This window comes from Siphateles boraxobius, unplaced genomic scaffold, assembly GCF_051911475.1.
Source record: "Siphateles boraxobius isolate OS27281-9 unplaced genomic scaffold, OSU_SipBor_1 46, whole genome shotgun sequence".
Lineage (NCBI taxonomy): Eukaryota > Metazoa > Chordata > Actinopteri > Cypriniformes > Leuciscidae > Siphateles > Siphateles boraxobius.
The window spans coordinates 9,636,680-9,656,778 of NW_027509097.1; the positions used below are offsets into that span (position 1 = coordinate 9,636,680).

At 40.1% G+C, this 20,099-nt stretch overlaps 1 protein-coding gene across 1 annotated transcript in view; it reads right to left on the bottom strand.

The window, feature by feature from the left end:
* Positions 1-632: 632 nt before the first annotated feature.
* gabrz (gamma-aminobutyric acid type A receptor subunit zeta) overlaps positions 633-20,099 on the bottom strand; it is a 40,548-nt gene continuing 21,081 nt past the window's right edge. Inside the window, exons 3-10 of the mRNA XM_077200682.1 lie at positions 14,142-14,242; positions 13,815-13,882; positions 12,085-12,302; positions 11,627-11,709; positions 9,733-9,870; positions 9,482-9,634; positions 2,660-2,853; positions 633-2,532 (exon numbers count right to left, since the gene is read on the bottom strand). Of these exons, the coding sequence (XP_077056797.1) occupies positions 2,200-2,532; positions 2,660-2,853; positions 9,482-9,634; positions 9,733-9,870; positions 11,627-11,709; positions 12,085-12,302; positions 13,815-13,882; positions 14,142-14,242 (1,288 nt within the window). The 3' untranslated portion in view covers positions 633-2,199. The remainder of the gene's footprint in view (positions 2,533-2,659; positions 2,854-9,481; positions 9,635-9,732; positions 9,871-11,626; positions 11,710-12,084; positions 12,303-13,814; positions 13,883-14,141; positions 14,243-20,099) is intronic.

Below are 20,099 nucleotides of genomic sequence, written 5' to 3' on the forward strand. Positions count from 1 at the left end.
TACGCGCAACACGCCATTGACTTTAGACTAATTTTTTTCTGGTCAGTGGCGCAATTGTTTTATAGAACAGCAAAATAGCATGAGGGAAAGTTTGCGCCGGAACACGCCTCCTCTTTGCGCTGAACCGCCCCGGGGAGCGCAAGTGTATTTCTTAGTTAACCGACGTGTGTCTGTCTGTGGAGGGAAAAGTCCGCTTTGCGCGGGTGCAAAATAGGAATGATACATGGGTCAGTGTACAGAGTCATTTGCGCCGGGTGCAAGATAGGGCCCTGGATGTTAAACCACTAGCTCTTTGGCATCAGGATCAGCACTGACAACATACTATCCTAAGGGCTGTAATATGCTGCAGTGACAAATGTTTTGCCACGTGTGTTTTTCTGTATCGAGTTGGTTCTGGATTTAGATGAGGATAAAAATAAACGTAGAAAGCATTCAAAGAACTGGACTCACCAGTAAGGGGCAGTAAGACTCCAAGATGCCACTGCATTAAACGGTTTTGTGACAGGGCATTACAAGAGTTTGCTAAATTTCCCTACCATTATTTGTTTTTGTACAGTACAGAAAACCTAGCAGTTGTTATTAGCAATTGTGTGTAGTGCGTACTGGTAAATAGAACATCTTAAAAAAAAATGTACACAAATAAAATGTTCTGTCTTGAAATATATTACCTTAAGTCAGTCATAACATAACTATTATGTCCAAATCTCTAAAAACAGATGCAGAACTCCCAATGCATGGAAGACATAGCAACATGGTCTTCTGTCTCTTTAACAATACGCAACTTTCATGCATTATTAAAATACAGTATTAATAATAAATATTATTTGGTGAACATCATTTGCAATATTTAGCCAGTATATACAAAAAGAAAATGCTTCTTGGCAAAGAAATACTGCCTTTGTAATTCTAAATCTCAGTGCAAAAGGATAAAATACAGCTTAATTTGAGCACAAAATATGTTCACCTGTAAGAAGAATGACATTCACAGTAAAATAAAAGATTTACCCACAAAGGTCAGGTGAATAACATGTTCTTGAAAAAATATCATACAAACAAGCAGTTCTCAGATAACAAAATATGTTGACAGTGGGGGGAAAAAAACATATATTGCAAACTATATGCAAATCATATCAATTCAGACATCAACAATGCATAAAAATCTGCCAAGAAATCATGTAAATGTCAGTGCTGAATATGCCATTAGCAAATATGCATCAATGTTTTGGTTGTGGCATTTGCCCAAAATAGTCTGCTATCAAAAATACTGTAGTGCAGTTCTTAATGGCCCAACTTTAACTAGGTCAAAGAGTCTTAGATTGGATAAAATCATTTAATTAACAAAATTAAATTAAATAATTAAATACAACAATATACAGCAGAATAAATAAATGATCATGCAAATAATACAGAATCATTCATAATCAGAGTTTATATCTCTAAGAGAATATTCCCTTGAAAATGAGTAAAACCAACTTGATTCCTGTTTGGCAGCTAATAAGAAGACATATGACTGGTATATTTGCAAAAACAAACAGTATACTGTATGTCCCAAAAATAATGTATAACTTGTGCTCATTTGAATTCAGATTGTGATTATGAACATTAGATAGACATTAAATCTTTGGTCCAGTTGCTTATTATTACTGTAGCTGTCAAACATACCGATACGATTCTCATGTTCATTTCATAAATCAAAAATTTTAAACAAACTTTCAGTTTCGTGAATTGCTTATGTTTTTTTAATTGTGTCAACAGTGATTTATAAGTCATGCTTTTTGTGCTAAATGACAATGTAATCATAATTACATTCAGGTCAGGTTTTAATTTGTTGTACGGATATCGTAAAAATCATACTGCAATTTACAGCTAGGCCAATTTTTTTTGTGGATTTGAGTGAACCTAAAGATCCTCGGAAAATGAAGGCCACGTATTACTGACAAAGAGATGGAGATGCATCTTCAAGTATGGTAGAAATCTGCATATATATGTGCAGTCCAAACTCACTCACATCCTGCATACCACAAGGAGTGACGCATACTTGGGTGACATAAACACAGTCAGTCATTCTCAGGGGACATGAGTTGAACTTGAATGCATGCTGACATGTAAGAGTATAAACCCTTAGGTAAACTGTGACACAAAAAAGGACGCACACTTAAATCACTGCAAGCCCCTCAACACACGCCAACAGCAGGAGCTTTAGAAGTACAAGTAGTAGGTCCAGTAGAGGAGGTTAATGAATATGAAGGAGAGGGGGAAGGACAGCCGTGAGTAGTTGTCGATGTAGTGCGGGTTCTCCACTTTGCAGCAGTTCAGACAGCGTATGATACGGCGTGTCGTCGACATGCACTTGGCGCAGCGGTTCTGTTGCTGCGAGTTGATCTCCTCCTTACTCTCACTGGGGGTGGGGTTGCTGGTGCTGCCCATCCGGGACAGCATCTCCTCCCGTTTACGGGCCCGCAAAGCACGGCTGCCGATGGAATTGACAATGCCGTTCATCTCGTCCTCACGCTCCTGCATTTCCTGGCCATACTGATGCAACAGTGAGACATAAATGTGTTTGATTTATTGTCATGACTATGGCAAGGTGAAGATGATCTTATTCATGGCCATTATGGTATTGTTACTTGTTCACGTTTAATTAGATAAAGGTTCCTACCATATATGCATTGGCAGCATTCGGCTGGTGTAACGTGCAGAAATGCGCAACTGCATATTCAATCAGTGCGCCAAAGATGAAGCTGAAGCAGATGCCCAGATACACATCGATGGCTTTAATGAAGCAGTTGGCATTGGGTAGAGAGGTACGGGCCCCCATCATCAAGGTGGTCATAGTCAAGACTGTGGTTACTCCTATGAGTTAATGCCAAAAGGTTCTGAGTTATAAAACATTAGGGAATCCTATAAATGTGTCAAAGTAATTTCGTTATACGATTCTTTACTGTACAAAAAAAATCAATTTATGATTTTCATTTTAATGACTTAATGTATGTTGATGTCATATGATTCATATTATTACTGAATTAGTATTTGTTGATCACTTCATTGCGTCACGGTTGTTCTCATGTCTCGTGTGTTTGTGTGTGTGTGTGTGTGTGTGTGTGTGTGTGTGTGTGTGTGTGTGTGTGTGTGTGTGTGTGTGTGTGTGTGTGTGTGTGTGTGTGTGTGTGTGTGTGTGTGTGTGTGTGTGTGTGTGTGATTGTTCATACTGATTGTTTCGTGTGGGCGTTACCGCTGACTGCTGATTTCCTCATCAGCACCAGCTGCATCCTATCTCGTCAGCCTATTTAATGACTTGTCTTTCGTCCTGTTTGTCAGATCATTGTTGGAGCTTCCCTGTGTTGTAGCCTGTTCCCTGTTCTCCTTGTGTGTTCCTGTTCGCTGGATTTTGGTTCTTCGGTTCTCTCAGACTCTCCTTTGGATTTTCACCACTCAGCACTTCCCGGATTGCCCATCGAAGTCCCTGCGTCATCGCTCTCCTGTTGCCTACAGCTTTACACTCTGAGACTACCATTATTCTCATTAAAAGAACCTTTTACTTGCATTTGCATCCGTCTGTACTTTTACGTAACATAACGATATGACCACGTCATGGATGCAGCAAGTTCCGCTTCATTGACTAAATTTATCAATCACAGTTTCTCAGCAGGAGAGCATCAACAACACGGGGCGCGCTGTGCAAGCACTCGTGATGCAGATGTCCGAGCTCTCCAAGCAAGTCCAACTTCTGTATAATCTCATTGCGCCACCCACACCACCGGTGCAGATTAAAAGACCTGAGCCACGCCTACCTAGCCCTGACAGTTATGCTGGTCAGCCTAATTTTTCCAGAGCTTTTCTTACCCGGTGTTCTATGCATTTCTCCTTACAGCCCCGGACTTTTGAGAGGGAGGAGTCACGGGTGGCGTTTGTTCTCAATCTGCTCACAGGTCAAGCGGCTTTATGGGGAACGGCGGTGTGGGAGAATCAAGACCCATGCTGCGCCTCATTCCAGGCACTTGCCACCGAAATGAAGAGTATTCGACCGTGCAGTGGCGGGCAAGGCAGCTGCCAGACTGCTCACGGATCTCAGACAGGGTGATCGTCCCGTCGCTGATTATTCCATCGAGTTCCGCACCTTGGTGGCAAAGTGCAAGTGGAACAAGGAGGCGCAGTGGGATGTGTTCCTGCATGGGCTGGCCGACCATGTTCAAAAGGAGATCTACATCCTGGACCTTCCCCAGAATCTCAACGGAGGACTTATTGATCTGGCTCTACGAGTAGATGCTCGCCTTAACCGCATGGAGCAATACACTCGCCCTGTCCGCACGTCCGGAGGCACCGAGGGTCGGTTGGCCAGTGAGGAGAACACGTTCGGTCCCATCATCGATCACGAGCCAATGCAGGTGGGGAGAGCTTGGCTTTCCCGGGAGGAGAGAGAGAGGTAGAGATCCCGAGGACACTGTTTTTATGTGGGGGCACGGTGTAACAGTTCTAGTAAACTGTTACCTGTCTCCTGTGTTAACTGCAAGTTCCAATTTCTCTCCCGGCCAGTAGAGGGCACTAGGGAGCTATTATCCTAAAGATCTCTTCAGGCCAGAGAGTAAAAGGAAGAGGGAAGTGTGAGTTAGACATACCTGTTAGCTGAGAGCACATGCTCTGTCCATGCTTTCATTTGCAAAACCCTGTTGAGGAACATTTGTGTTCAATATCTCAATGTGAGTTGATTTATTTTTGTTTCTTTATCATTAACAAAGGTTTATAGTGTAAAAGTATTTTGCTTACTGAACCTCATGCTGTATTGTTTGTTTTACTTTGACCAGAGCATTTTTGGTATCTGCTTGATTTTGAGGGCTTCTCATCTGATTCAAGTTCTTTGTGTTGTCAGTTCTCTGATCTCTCAGATCATCAGATAATGCTCTTAATGGACAAGAACTTGGCAGCGGATTTATCAAAAGTGCCCAGGGAGTACCTCGATCTGAAGGAAGTGTTTAGTAAGTCCCGTGCTGCTTCTCTTCCTCCGCATCATCCCTATGACTGTGCCATAGATTTACTGCAAGGTAAGTCTCCGCCTAAGGGCAAACTTTACTCTCTTTCTATTCCTGGGTGGGAGGCCATGGAGAAATATATTTCTGATTCTCTGGCAGCGGGTTTCATCCAGCCTTCCTCTTCTCCAGCGGAGCCGGGGTTCTTTTTTGTAGGGAAGAAGGATGGTTCCCTGCACCTTGTATTTATTACCAAGAGCTGAACAACATAACGGTAAAGTTTACCTATCCCTTGCCGCTGATGTCTTCAGCTTTCAAGAGGTTGCAGGGAGCATCCATTTTCACAAAACTGGACTTACGTAACGCCTATCATTTGGTTCGCATTCGGAAGGGGGATGAATGGAAAACCGCCTTTAACACCCCCCGGGGGCATTTTGAATACTTGGTCATGCCTTTCGGGCTGTCCCACTCCCCGGCGGTTTTCCAGGCACTCATCAATGACGTGCTGAGAGATATGGTAGATCAGTTCATATATGTCTACCTGGATGACATATTGATTTTATCATCTTCTCTCCAGGGACATGTTCATCATGTCAGACGAGTGCTTCAGAGGCTGTTAGAGAATGGGCTTTTTGTCAAGACGGAGTAATGCGTTTTTCATCTCGTCTGAGGGAGTACATATGGACACTGACAAGGTTAAGGCTGTGGTAGATTGGCCAAGCCCAGATTCCCGTAAGGCCCTACGGAGGTTTCTGGGATTCGACAATGTTTACCGGCGTTTCATTCGCAACTTCAGCCAACTAGCAGCTTATCGGACTGCCTTGACCTCCCCCAAGACGACATTCAGGTGGTCCGATACAGCTGAGGCTGTATTCGCGAAACTTAAGAGCCGCTTCGTTTCGGCCCCCATTCTTATAGCCCCTGATCCCTCCCGTCAGTTCGTGGTGGAAGTCGATGCGTCAGAGGTGGGGGTAGGTGAAGTTCTGTCTCAACGCTCTTCCTCGGATGACAAGATGCACCGCTGCGCGTTTTTGTCCTACCGTTTATCACCTGCCAAACGTAATTATGACATTGGTAACAGAGAATTGTTGGCAGTCAAGTTAGCATTGGAAGAATGGCGTCATTGGTTAGAAGGGTCGGGGTACCTTTTATCGTTTGGAATGACCATAAGAACCTGGAATATCAGGTCTGCCAAAACTCAACTTCAGACAGGCTCGTGGGCACTTTTTTTCTGACGATTTGATTTTTCTCTCTCGTACCGCCCTGGTTTCCAAGAATGTCAAACACAATTCTTTATCGCGTATTTTTGATCCTTCCAAACGCCTGTCTACTCTGAGTGTATTTTACCCGAGACATTAGTGGTCTCCACTCTTACATGGGAGGTAGAATCGAAGGTCAGGACGGCCTTAGAAGGGGTAACGCCTCTGCCCGGTGGTCCACCGAATCGATTGTTTGTGCCGGAGGGTTTACGGTCTGTCGTCATTCAATGGGGGCATTGTTCCAACGTGGCGTGTCATCCAGGAGTCAATCGCACCTGATTTTTGGTCAAGCAACGATTCTGGTGGACATTGATGGCTCATGACATTCGCAATTTTGTCTTGGCTTGTTCGATTTGTGCCACTGGTAAGACTTCCAATCGACCCCTAGATGGGTAACTCCATCCGCTGTCTGTCCCTTCGAGACCCTGGTCCCACATAGCGCTAGATTTTATTACCTCCAACCCTCCTAAGGTAAGACGGTCGTTTTTGACCGTAGTGGACCGGTTCTCAAAGGCGGCTCATTTCATCCCCTTGCCCGAATTCAGTCCTTCCAGAAAAACGCAGAGTTTTTTTGTGATTGTTGCGGGCAAAAATCCTTGATTATGCGGCCCGTTTTCTTTAAAAATGCGATGGAATATGCAGGATATTTATGCAATTTTATGCTATGAAATTGCGGGAACTTGCAAAAAATGCGGGAACTTGCAAAAACTGCGGTTTGATGAAAAAGAGAAAAAAAGTGATTCCCCCAACACCCTGTTCTCACTAGGCTACTACCTTAATGTAAAGTCATTTCTTATTACTTCCTTTGATAAGCAAGCATACTACATCATAGAAAGTGCTGGGAATATTTAATTTCTCATCTTGTTTTATTTCAGACTGTAACGAGTGTAAATAAGGTGTGGCCCCTTTAAGAGCTGCGTGCTCCCTGTTGAACTGTCTGCAGTGTTATACTGTATGTGCGCCTCGAACACCCCATGTGTGCGGGTAATTTCTGTTTGATGCTACTTCTTTTATCTTATTTTGTTTATTAAGTAACGATGTGACGGTAGAACGTGTGACAGACAGTTATACGAGTTCGATTTGGGAATAAAGAGCGAGTTGTGAGATGCCAATCGCCTCCGTGAGTCTGTCTGTCCTCTGCAATAACTTCAGCTGTGAGCTATCCCGTCGCGTAATTGCGTCACTTCATAACGTTCCCATGGAAACAGGAGGAAATGGCTGTTCTTGTGTGAAGCAAACACAATATTTTTCAACTTTCTGTTAAGATATATGTGACTTTTTTGCAACGAAAATGCGAGGATTATTAAATCATGCAAACCTCGCATATTTTGCACGGAAATCTGCAATTTATGCGGCGAAAGTGCAGAGTATTTGAAAAAATGCAGCCCCCGCATGAATATGCAGACTTTGGCTGATTATGCATTGAATTCAGCGATCGCATAATCGCGTTTTTCTGGAGGGAATGCAAATTACCATCTGCTAGAGACAGCGGCAACTGTGGTGGATCACGTCTTTCGGCTTCATGGCCTCCCGATGGACGTGGTTTGCGACAGAGGACCCCAATTTGTGTCTAAATTTTGGCAAGAGTTTTGTAGGTTATTGGGGGCGACGGTTAGTCTATCTTCGGGTTTCAACCCCCAAAGCAATGGCCAAACCGAGAGAGCCAACCAAGATTTGGAGAGAGTGTTGCAATGTTTGGTATCCAAGAATACTTCCTCCTGGAGTCAGCAACTCTCTACGGTTGAGTACGCCTATAACTCGTTACCAGTGTCATCTATGGGCCTCTCTCCGTTTGAGTGTAGCTTAGGTTACCAGCCACCTATTTTTCCTAGTTTGGAATCCGAAGTCGCGGTCCCCTCCGCCCACGCCTTCGTCCAGAGGTGCCGTCACACATGGAGTAGAGCCCGTTAGACTCTTCTTTAGGTGGGGGCTCGCACCAAGGCTAAGACCGATTGCCACCGGTCGAAGCCTCCCGTATACGACGTGGGTCAAAAAGTGTGGCTTTCTACCAAGAACATTCCGCTCCATTCCGTTTCCAACAAGTTGGCTCCCAAATTTATTGGCCCGTTCCCTGTCACCAAGATTATTAGTCCAGTGGCAGTCCGACTCAAACTTCAAAATTCATTCCGCCTTTCATGTTTCCAAGATCGAACCCGTGTTTCATTCACACATTAATCCGCCGGTCCCAGTTCCCCCACCGCCACGACTCGTAGAAGGGGTACAAACTTATTCGGTAAACCGTACTCTGGACTCGAGACGGAGGGGACGCGGATTCCAGTACTTGGTGGACTGGGAAGGTTACGGTCCAGAGTAGAGAAGTTGGGTTCCTGCTACGAACATCCTGGATCACTCCTTTATCGATGATTACAATCGGCAGGTAGGTTCGTCTGGGAACGCCAGGAGGCGTTCCTAGGATGGAGGGTACTGTCATGGTTGTTAGATCCACTGTCCCACTCATGTCTTGTGTGTGTGTGTGATTGTTCGTACTGATTGTGCCGTGTGGGCGTTACCGCTGATTGCTGATTCCCTCATCAGCACCAGCTGCATCCTATCTCGTCAGCCTATTTAATGCCTTGTCTTGTGTTTGTCAGATCGTTGTTGGAGCTTCCCTGTGTTGTAGCCTGTTCCCTGTTCTCCTCGTGTGTTCCTGTTCACTGGATTCTGGTTCTTCGGCTGTCTCGGACTCTCCTTTGGATTTTTACCACTCAGCCCTTCCCGGATTGCCCATCGAAGTCCTTGCGTCATCTCTCTCCTGTTAACTACAGCTTTACACTCTGGGACTACCATTATTCTCATTAAAAGAACCTTTTACTTGCATTTGCATCTGTCTGTACTTTTACGTAACACATTGTTTGAGATTTGTGTCGAGCTAGCCTATATGCATCTCATGCAACTGTTGGATTTAATATATTTTATGTTAAGGTAATATCCCAGCAAACACAAAACGTTTTTTTACAACTTTTCACAATGTTGTATTTTCGTTGCAATTAGGTAATGTTGTAGTACAACGTTTTTAAAACGTTTTTGTGTTTGCTGGGATGTTTGCCTAGTTTTAATTGGCAAATAATGCCCATTTCATATGGTGGTTTTAAAAATCAAGTGTAAAGGTGAAAAAAGAGGTTTGTAGCTCCTGTTTTGACATTTAAAAGCCTTTATAATGGTCATGTAAGTTGATTAGTTAAAGTTACTGAATACTGAAGAGGTGTTGATATATTTTGAATCATTTGGCAATGATTGCTTTACGTTCTTACTACTTACCTATGCAGATGCGAGCAGGTACAGAAGACTGACTGATCCAAAATGAGACCCAGGACAGGACCACCAATGCACTGGAAGGAACATACGTCTCCAGAATGAAATATAAGATGCTCCGCTTGAGTTTGAAGTGGAAGATCAACTTTGGGTAGTTACCTGTTACATTATTAGTAAATAAAAGAGAAAGTTAAAACATCAATACATCATAAAAGTCTTCAAAATATCTCTGTGTGAGTGTGAGTGTAAGTGCGTACCAGTCTCGTAAACGGCTTCAGATTCAGAGGTGTAGTGGTCCTCAAGGGTGTACTGAGCCAGCTGTAAATGATCAAGACCGCTAACTGATTGGTTTCCCCGTGTCCAATAGAAAACAACATCTTTCACGTTATATCCCCCTGAGGAGAACATAATATAAATCGAAGAGCCAATTATCACTACTAGCTGAGAGCTACTATATTTACATCAAATTACACTTATAGAGCAGTAAAAAAGCATTCGATTACCACTAATTTTATATGCAGCCCTTCTAGAGCACTATGCTATAATACAGGCATTACCATAAATTCAATCATTTTGAACAGAGCTGTTCAGTCATTTGTAAGCCAACCTGAAATGCTAATTCACCATGGGTTCCCTAAGGAATTTTTAAACAGTTGTCCGACTCACCTAAAATGCTAAATGATATGCCTAATTAGGGATAATAAATATCCATATACAAAAGCAGAACCATCAAAAACAAGCTTTAAAAAAGTTGTAATTGCTATATACAGTACATTTATTTTGTGAAAATCTAAATCTAAAATATAAGAAAATGTTTTCTATACATGTTGAAAATATTTTATAAATACAGAATTACAAGTCCTCAAATGTATTTAGTTGTATTTCTGTAATGTGTTTCTGTGTTAATTCTGTTAAAAAAATCTGTTTTGATCTACTATTTGTAACTCTTGATTTTTTTTCTCATAGTGTAATTTTTGGTGGATTGTAATAAAAACCAGCTAGGTTCAGTCTGACCCACACACAGCATAATAATTATTAATTATAATAATAGTGTAATTCATGGCTTAAAAATCTACAAATTAAACAGCTTTGGTCATGCAGCACAGTGTATTTTGTTGTAATACATAATCAACACCTCAAGATGGCACTATGTCATGCAAAGTTTACAAAAATAACTGCACATTATCTAGAGAATAAAACATTGTGAAATATGTTGCCCTGATTCCATATATAAAAAAAAAAAAAAAGCATACTGATCTGTGAGGAGAGTAGGCTAGCTGTCACATTGTGTTGCTAATTTAAAGTCACCATGAAATCTAAATGGACAGTTCTTTTATTGTATGTAATACTGCAGTATTTATTATAAATTATTTATCTGTGCATATCTTTATTTTTATTTCTTTAATTCCTGTGCCCTCATAATCTTTCATCAAAATACATCTTATCTTTTCTCTGATGATGTGTTTACTGTTGCAAGGGCAGGACAACCTGTCAATCTCATCACAGCAATAGCAAACCACAACGATTCAGTCATTCAATCAATTCCAGATGGACAAAATCAAGTCAAGCCCTACATTATTTCTCGTTCAAGAAGCCGTTTCACTCTGACACACATCACAGCAAGGAAGAAAAGACTAATGAAACTTTAGACTTTATGTCCTGCTGAAAATATTAGTGTGAACAACTATGAATGTACATGCCTGTACAAGCTGGTTTATGCCTTTGGTTTGGTAATAGTTTAACTGGCTCCATTTATCTCCTGTTGCATATAGTGTGAATAACCATTCTGGACTTAAATGCTTGGTTAAATCAATTCAGAATATTTCTATTTTTGTCTCAGTATGGAACATAAAAAAAAACCTCTAAAATCTTCATACATGCCAAACCCTTACACAGCAGTCTTGGGTGAGTGAACATATGGAAGATCTCATATATGCAGATTAATTTTTTTAAACTTAAGGGACACTTATGGTGTGTACACCTGGAGCATCTATCATTAGTGAAATTAATATTTCACCAGAGTTTCACATATTTAAAAAGGCTTTAAACATGCATGTATCTTAAAGGGTTAGACACTCTTATGCCTTTATGCCCACTGAGTTACATCTCAAATTTGGCAATGGTTTCAAGAGAAATAGAGAATAGGCCTACAGCTTTCAAGTTGAAGCATGCACGTCTGCCTGTCCATGGGATATTTAGTTAGATCCATACTGCAGGCCACTGTGGTGGTAATTCTAGAGAAACAGAGAGATAAAAAAAAAGAGAGTAACATACATGAGAGAATGTTTTTGCTTATATAACACTGGAAATCAGCTCACTGTCCGTGGATGCTACTTTCAAGCTTAATTTTTGATGCCAGCTGCCCATCTGTACAAAGGCTCTCCATGCGTCCCCTGTCACCACCTATATTTTTACCCTGTTTTCCACTATTGTGAACTCTTTGACTAGCCCATATTTATCCCTACCTCTTTCTAGTTGTCTGCTGATGCCCCATTCCCTCTATCAACCCTCCAGTCAGTCCATCAACAGTAAGACCATTCCTCAACAATCATAAGACCCCAGTATAGCATCTGAATGAAGACCAGATCCAGTGAATATCACCTCACTACCTCAGGGCATACAGCACAGTTCCGTTGGGAAATATCCGGATCAGTCTGTTTTCGACAGTGATGTCATGCAGGAAGGATTTCTTGGAATCCACAATGAATGTATCAGGGACCCAAAGGAGTTCCACAAGTCTCCCATCCAGACTCAAGCTCTTATTGCCATCAAAACACAAGCGTTCATCTGTCCAGCGCTGACGAAGAAAGATGGTGGCTGTGTAATCCTGAAGAGGTTGAACAGAGATTCTTAATTCAGCGATGTGCACCACAAGCTTAGATTTACATCATACACTCAGCTCTTATACAACTCTGTCCAAAGATCAAAGGGGCCAATGATGTGACTTTTTTTTTTCTATATCTATTGAGTTTTAAAAATAACTACATTAAAATGCAGTTCATACAGACAACGACTTAAACACACCTCTTCTATAACAATTAAAAATTAATTTAGCTGTTTATTGGATTTTTATATTATATTTTATTATATATGATGATGAAAAGGGAAGGTTGGTTCATGCGAAATAGAATAAAGCAAAGAAAATCAACTTTCATGAGTCAAAACTGAAAACAATTGTTATAACATTTGTAAAGGTGTGTTCTCATTTTTAAAGCTTAAGGGAAATATGGGTTACACTTTATTTTAAGGTGAAGTAATTACATTGTACTTACTCAAAATAATGAATAATATTAATTAACTACATGTACTTACTATAAATTAGGGTTAGGTTTTGGTTTAGGGTTAGTTACTTGTAATTTTGCATAATTTACTGCTATTACTATAGTAAGTACATGTAGTAACTATGCCACCTTAAAATAAAGTGTTACAATATTGTGTATAAGTGTATCAAAGTTTCAATATTTTATTTACAGTGTTAAAAAAACACATATGCATGAATGAATCATTCAAAATAAGATACGTATTCAGAAAATAGATTGGGTGATATTGATAATATGGATGAGAAAAGATATTCTCATTTCATGCTGACTTTTATTATGTTTCTTTTTTTATGTTATATGCATTTTAAAAATATGAACGCAACATAATTATTAAAATGACATTTCTAAGAACTTAGCACTTGCATTACGAACTAGTTTTTCTCCTTTTCATCATCTCAAATGTATTTGTTGTTGACCCCATATGCTTTTATATTAGTTGTGCTTTGAAGAAAACATTTACAGACACACGTTTATAATATTTGTTTACAATATAATACTATAATTTGAGTTCTTTCATGACAACTCTCAGAATGTTTGACATGGTAATGGATATATATGACTTGGTATATAAAATGTGTGGTCTTTTGGTCAGAATATCTGCTATGCTGCTGCTGCTGCTGTTGCTGTTATTGCTGCTGCTGCACAGCAAGTACAGGACTTGCCATGGGAAATACATACACAACATGCTGCTGTGAGAAAGTAAGACTTGCTGCTGCTGTACAATATAGCGTACATGAATTACCCGTAGCAGATCTATACAGGTGGAGCTGGGGAAGGTGGAGGGTTTCTGAAAGCGTGCTGCAAACTGCTACAGCAGACGGTGACCAAGTATTTGAAAGCTAAGCAGCATATTTATTGGCTACTAATACAACAGGAACCAAACAGCTATGCCCTATAGAGAACAATGTGATTGCAATCAGATTGAGTTAAGGACCTATATCTTGCGCCATCTACAGTTTCATGACAGAACTTGTCATGAATATATATTTGGATGTTTGTGGTTTGTAAGATTATCCTACCATGTTGATTTCTGATATGGTGTCTATGCTGGCGATATCCAGACTCATGCCTACAGTAACAGGGCCATCTGAAAAAGAAAAAAAAACACACACACAGCATTCACTACAGAGTGACAACACTGCAAATAGAGGAAGACAGCAGAAAAGGGCTCTTAATTTACATGCGTTACAAGAGTGGACTGCATAAACTCAGGCCTGGAGCGTTTTCCGCTTAATTTATTTTAGTTTTAATTGCAGTTGTTGATGATGATAGGACTTTAAGAGAAGATCAAATCCACTTATGCAATATAACAGTTTGTGTAAATGTAAAAGCTTTGTTCGTCGTACTGTCAAAGAATGGCCTAAGGTATTTGTTGTATCCCTTCATCAGTTTCTGAATGGTGGGAGGCAAAATCTCCTCCGTGCTGGCGACAGAGCCATCCATGATCCTGTAAAAGCAGCAGAACACAAAACACACACATTAAGCACTGCGCTACCCCACAAGTCAATGCAGAAAAACAGAAAAGCAATGTTACTTCCACCGAGCCAAGGCACGTTTTGATCATGTGGACTTTAATTGCCAATAACTTATGACCTAGATTGGAGAATACGGTGTATTTTTAGGTTTCATCTGTTCTCTCATTAAAGCATGCGGCACGTGCGATTTCAACGTCCTCAGTGATGGTAGAAGCGACTGTGTTCTTTCCCGCAGAGCGAAGTCTCCGTTTCTAGTGATAAGGACCCGTGAGCTTCAGATATTATTCAGCTTCAGGGTAACAACCCCACAGAGCACAGTAGCACATGTAGGAAATACTTCAAGAGATGTCTGAAGAAAAAAACTGCTTGGTTGACACTACACAATATACTCATAAATATTCTAGAATGGAGAGAAACAAGTACAGTGGGCCAAGCACAGCAGGGGAGCAGAGGTATGCATGGATTTTTACATGCTTTTCAATGCGTCAAATCTCTTATGTCTCTTCTGTTCTCTCAGACATCACCCTATCTAATATTCTTTTTCTGCTATAAATACATACAGTGAGGTCCAAAAGTCTGAGAAACTGTTGCAAAATCTAGTTTATACCTGGAAATGAACAACGTTTAGGGATCTTAAAATAATCAGAACACAAAATTATGATGTTGTAAAAGTTTGGGATTAGTATTTCTATTCAGCAATAATGGATTGAAATTGATCAAAGCTGACAACAAATATGTTTATAATGTTACAACAGATTTCTATTTCAAATGAATGCTGTTCTTGTGAACTTTCCATTCATCAAACAATCCTGAGAGCGAAATGTATCATGGTTTCCACAAAAATAAGCACAACTCTTTTCAACATTGATAAGAAAAAGTTAATAATAAGAAAAGTTTCTTGAGCAAATCAGCATATTAGAATGATTTCTGAAGTATCATGTGGCACTGAAGACTAGAGTTATGACTGCTGAAAATTACATGTTAAAGTATATTAAAATGGAAAACATTTTTTTCTATTGTATTGTAATGATATTTCACTGTTTACTGTATTTTTTATTCAAATAAATGCAGCCTTGGTGATCATTAAAGCCTTCGTTCAAAAACATTAAATTATCTTACTGACTCCAAACTTTTGATTGGTAGTATAATATGTCACACAAAAAGCATTATATAAGGGAATTTCAGACTTTTGGACCACCTATTCAATTTAAACATTGTATAATTAATAAAAAAATCAGGAATAACTAAAAAAGCAACACTCATCTGAAACTATCATATTCACATTTACGTTTACATTTACATTTATTAATTTACCAGACGCTTTTATACAAAGCGACATACAAATGAGAACAATAGAAGCAGTTAAAGAAACCATAGGACAACAATAAATGCTATGACCCTTCCCAGTTTAATCTAACGCAGTACCTGTATTTTTGTAATTCTTTTTGTTTTAAAGATAATAGATATAGAATAGAATATAAAGTGTTAGTATTAATGGATCAGGTGTTGCCGAAAAAGATGCATCTTCAGCCGTTTCTTGAAAATGGACACAAACTCAGCCGCTCTGGTTGAGTTGGGCAGATCATTCCACCAGCATGGAACAGACCAGGAAAAGGTCAGAGAAAGAGATTTAGGGCCTCTTTGAGATGGCACCACAAGACAGGGTTCACTTGCAGAGCGCAAGTTTCTGGATGGCACGTTAGTCCGAAATAATGAGTTAAGGTAAAAGGGAGCAGAGCCAGTTGTTGTTCTGACAAAAGTCGGTGACTTGAATTTGATGCAAGTAGCAACCGGCAACCAGTGCAATTTTGTGAGGATAGGAGTAACGTGTGCTCTCTTCGGCTCGTTAAAGTCCACTCTAGCTGTAGAATTTTGGATCAGTTGCAGAGGTTTGATAGTGCAATCTGGAAGATCTGCCAGGAGAGCATTACAATTGTCCAGTCTGGATAGAACAAGTGCTTGGACAAGGAGTTGTGTAGCATGCTCTGATAGGAAGGATCCTCCTGGTGTCTGCAGGAAAAGACTGCAGGACCGGGCAGTTCTAGCAATGTGGTCTGTAAAGTTCAATTGATCATCAATGACAACTCCAAGGTTCCTGGCTGACCTTGATGGAGTTATGGATGACAAACCTAGCTGAATGGAGAAGTTGTGAGGTTGGCCGGGACCATAAGCAACTCTGTCTTCGCAAGGTTTAGTTGAAGGTGGTGGTCCTTCATCCAGCCAGAAATATCTGTCAGGCAGGCTAAGATGCAAGCAGCTACCGTCGGATCCTCCAGCTGGAATGAGAGGTAGTGTTGTGTGTGTCATCAGCAGTGATTGGAAAAAGCCATGTTTCTGAATCACAGATCCCAGTGATGTCATGAAGATGGAGAGGAGAAGTGCAAGCACTGAGCCCTGAGGCACCCCAGTAGCTAGATGTTGGGTCTTAGACAACACACCCCTCCACGACACCCTGAACAACCTACCTGCAGTGGTGGACATTAACGAAGTAAATGTAATTCGTTACTGTACTTAAGTAGCTTTTTTGCATATCTGTACTTTACTGAAGTATTTCAATTTGGGGAGACTTTTACTTTAACTCCACTACATTTCAAAGTCAAATATCTTACTTTTTACTCTATACTACATTTTCAAAATCAGTCGTTCATTTTTATTCATGAGTGGATAAAATGTAACTGGTCAAACGAGCCACCAATCACAGTACAGCTCGCGCGCTTTGTTTTGAACTTGAATTGGCGGTATCTACTAAGAGCGAACCAGGGGTGCGTTTCCCAAAGCTAACTGTATGGTCGCAAGTTCCGTCGTACCAATAGAGTTCAATGGAAATTTCGATCATAGTTGACCAAAGATGCTTTTGGGAAACGCACCACAGAGCCGTTATGAGAGTTGCGAACATAGACGGTTACGACACAGCTGTGTCCGAAACCGCTCACTCGTTCCCTCATTCACTAATTCCCATATATTTTGAGTGCACTAGATCTGCAAGGAGTGAACAAAATGGAGTGAGTGAATTAGGACGCTGACGTTTACTCGTACTGATAAAACAACTTTTATCTTATGTTACATACTTTATAAAATAATATTAAAAACAACAATATCGTAGTGACCTCGCCGCCGCGCGGTCACGTGATTCGTGTAGTTCACAATAGTTCCAAACAAATCGCGTTGCCAATGATTTTAAGCGGGGCAGAGAGCAGCATGCATGTGTGTGTTTGTGTGTGTGTGTGTATATATATATATATATATATATATATATATATATATCACTAATTAATGTATTTTGTTAATAGATTGGTGTGCCAAGAGTGACATTAGGCTTCACGTAGACTGAGTTAAGCAAGAGTCTTGTGACAAATTATAATAGGACATTATAGCCATAAAAAATCATAGTACTTGGATACTTAAATACATTTGAAGGCAAATACTTTTGTACTTTTACTCAAGTGAATGTTTAAAGGCAGCACTTCTACTTTTACTTGAGAAATATTTTACCTTGAGTAGCCTATCTTTACTTTAACTCAGGTACATGGTATGTGTACTTCGTCCACCACTGCCTACCTGATAGGTAAGACTTGGAGTGCGGTCCCCGAATACTTCACCTGTATTCAAGTATTCAGGCATTTTTGTCCAGTTTTGATTGTCACCCATAATATGTACAGAATTATGCATGCTAAAGTGCACACACTTATATGAAGAAGAAAGACAGAGATCGACTGGGAAAGATCAAAAGAGAGGAATTGAGACAGATGGTGAGAGAGTGTGGAAGAGACACATAGTTTGGAAGACAGACGGAGAGCTTCAGGTTGTTGACATGATGCCTCTATTATTACTCTCATTAAACGGTTACCAAAATCGAAATAAAAAAATAAATAGAAATGGAAGTGAACCATGCAGGTCACTACCTTTATATTAGCCCCTATATAAACACACGGAAGACTGTTCAAAACATTCTTCACCTCTCAGACACATCTGATCACATTCTGCATCACTGCACACTTGGGAGAAAAAAGGCTCTTGCTTTCTACTTGATGTATAGCTATTACCATGGTAAGTACAACTAGTGTTTCATAACATTTTTTTTTAAGTATGCTCCACAATATGAAGTCTGTCTCCACATGCCTCCCACAGTGTTGAAGTGTGCAATTTCAGCTTAATAACCAGAGACAATTAAAAGTAAGCCATTTGTAGGTTGTTTTTCCCCTGAAAAAGTGTCTATGTGGTGTTAGCAAAATATTGCTGTTTGTTTGACCAGTGGCACAGAAATTACACACTTCAGCTTTAATCGACCATCCTAGTTAGAAAATCAGGATGGCTTCTTTATCCTTCAGGGGCTCAATAATCCTATAACTAAAGAACAATTTAGTATTGTGTCATGCATGCAAGGAAAACAAGTAGGTAAAATAAGAAATAGCCATATCATCAAAGCAATGCCATTTGTGTTGTTTTATATCATCACACATACAAAAACTGTGTATTTCAAATGAAACAAACATTTTTTAAGTGAAATTGAATTAAACTAAAAAGAATGAACGTGCCAAACTTTATTTATGATTAGACATTTTTAGTGTTAAATGGCAACCGTCTGTTTACTGCCCCCTTCAGGCTGAAGTCCAGTCATGTGTGAAGGGATGCTGGTTTAGTGGTCTGTAAATGCTGGGTAGGCAGTTTTTATCAGCAAATTGTGGTAGTTGATAAGCATCCATCCAAGCTGCTCCCGACGAGCTGGATGGCGCCTTGCATGGCTGACACCGCCGTCGGTGTATGAATGAGTGAGTGAATGGGTGAATGTGAGGCAACATGTGAAGCGCTTTGGTGGCCATTGGGTCTGTGAAAGCGCTATATAAATGCAGTCCATTTACCATTTACCCTTACAGGCATCTAACCATAATGACACATTCTTTTGTTACATGCTTTGACTTTTTATGAGATGCTGCAGTCAGGGCTAATAGATACATTTGTGAATTAGAGAAAATGACAGTCTTTTATATCTGCACTTTTCTCTAATGTATCATTAATAAAATAAAGCCAACATCAATTCATATAGTGATATAAACTAATTTTAATACTGTTTAGTGTAAATGCATTAAATCAAATATAAAACAAAATACCAACAAAATATAAAATTTTGCAGAAAACTGCAGTGATGGAGACACATGAAATTACATAAATACAATTAATACATCTAAAAAAAACATTAATTGGCATGTGTCACTGTCATGGTCATTTGTCCTGTTGTTTTGGTTTTATCTGTCACATGTTTTCCTTGTTCAGTTTTCCTGCTCCTCATTTGTCTTCAGTTGTCTCACCTGTTTAGTTAATCATCGTCATTAGTTTATCTTCTTCACCTGTGTCTTGTTAATCACCTTCATCTGTATCACCTGGTTCATGCTCATTTTTATCTGTATTTAGTTCCTTCAGTTCAGTCTGTCCTGGTCAGTTGTTAGTCTTATATGGTCTTGCTTAGTGTGTGTGTTCTTGCCTGTCATCCTCCCCGACTGTACCTGTGAGTTATATTTTAGTAAACTGTTGAATTGGAGCCTTTTGACTTTGAGTCCTTCTTCGACCCGCGCATCACTGTGACTGCATGTAAAGGAGCCACAAGATTATATCAACACATAAAATAATTTTGGAATCTTTTTTGATCCGGTGCTTTAGAACGTCTCGGTTACTAATGAAGGCCCTGAAGGAGGGAACAGAGATGTTATGTCAGAACTGACTGATGCAAGAGAGCCCAATCACCTTTGAGTGGCAACAAAAAATGCCAATTCACATTGGCGAGTGAGATTTGTATGGCAAGCCACTCCCTGTACATACAGGTATATAAGGCAG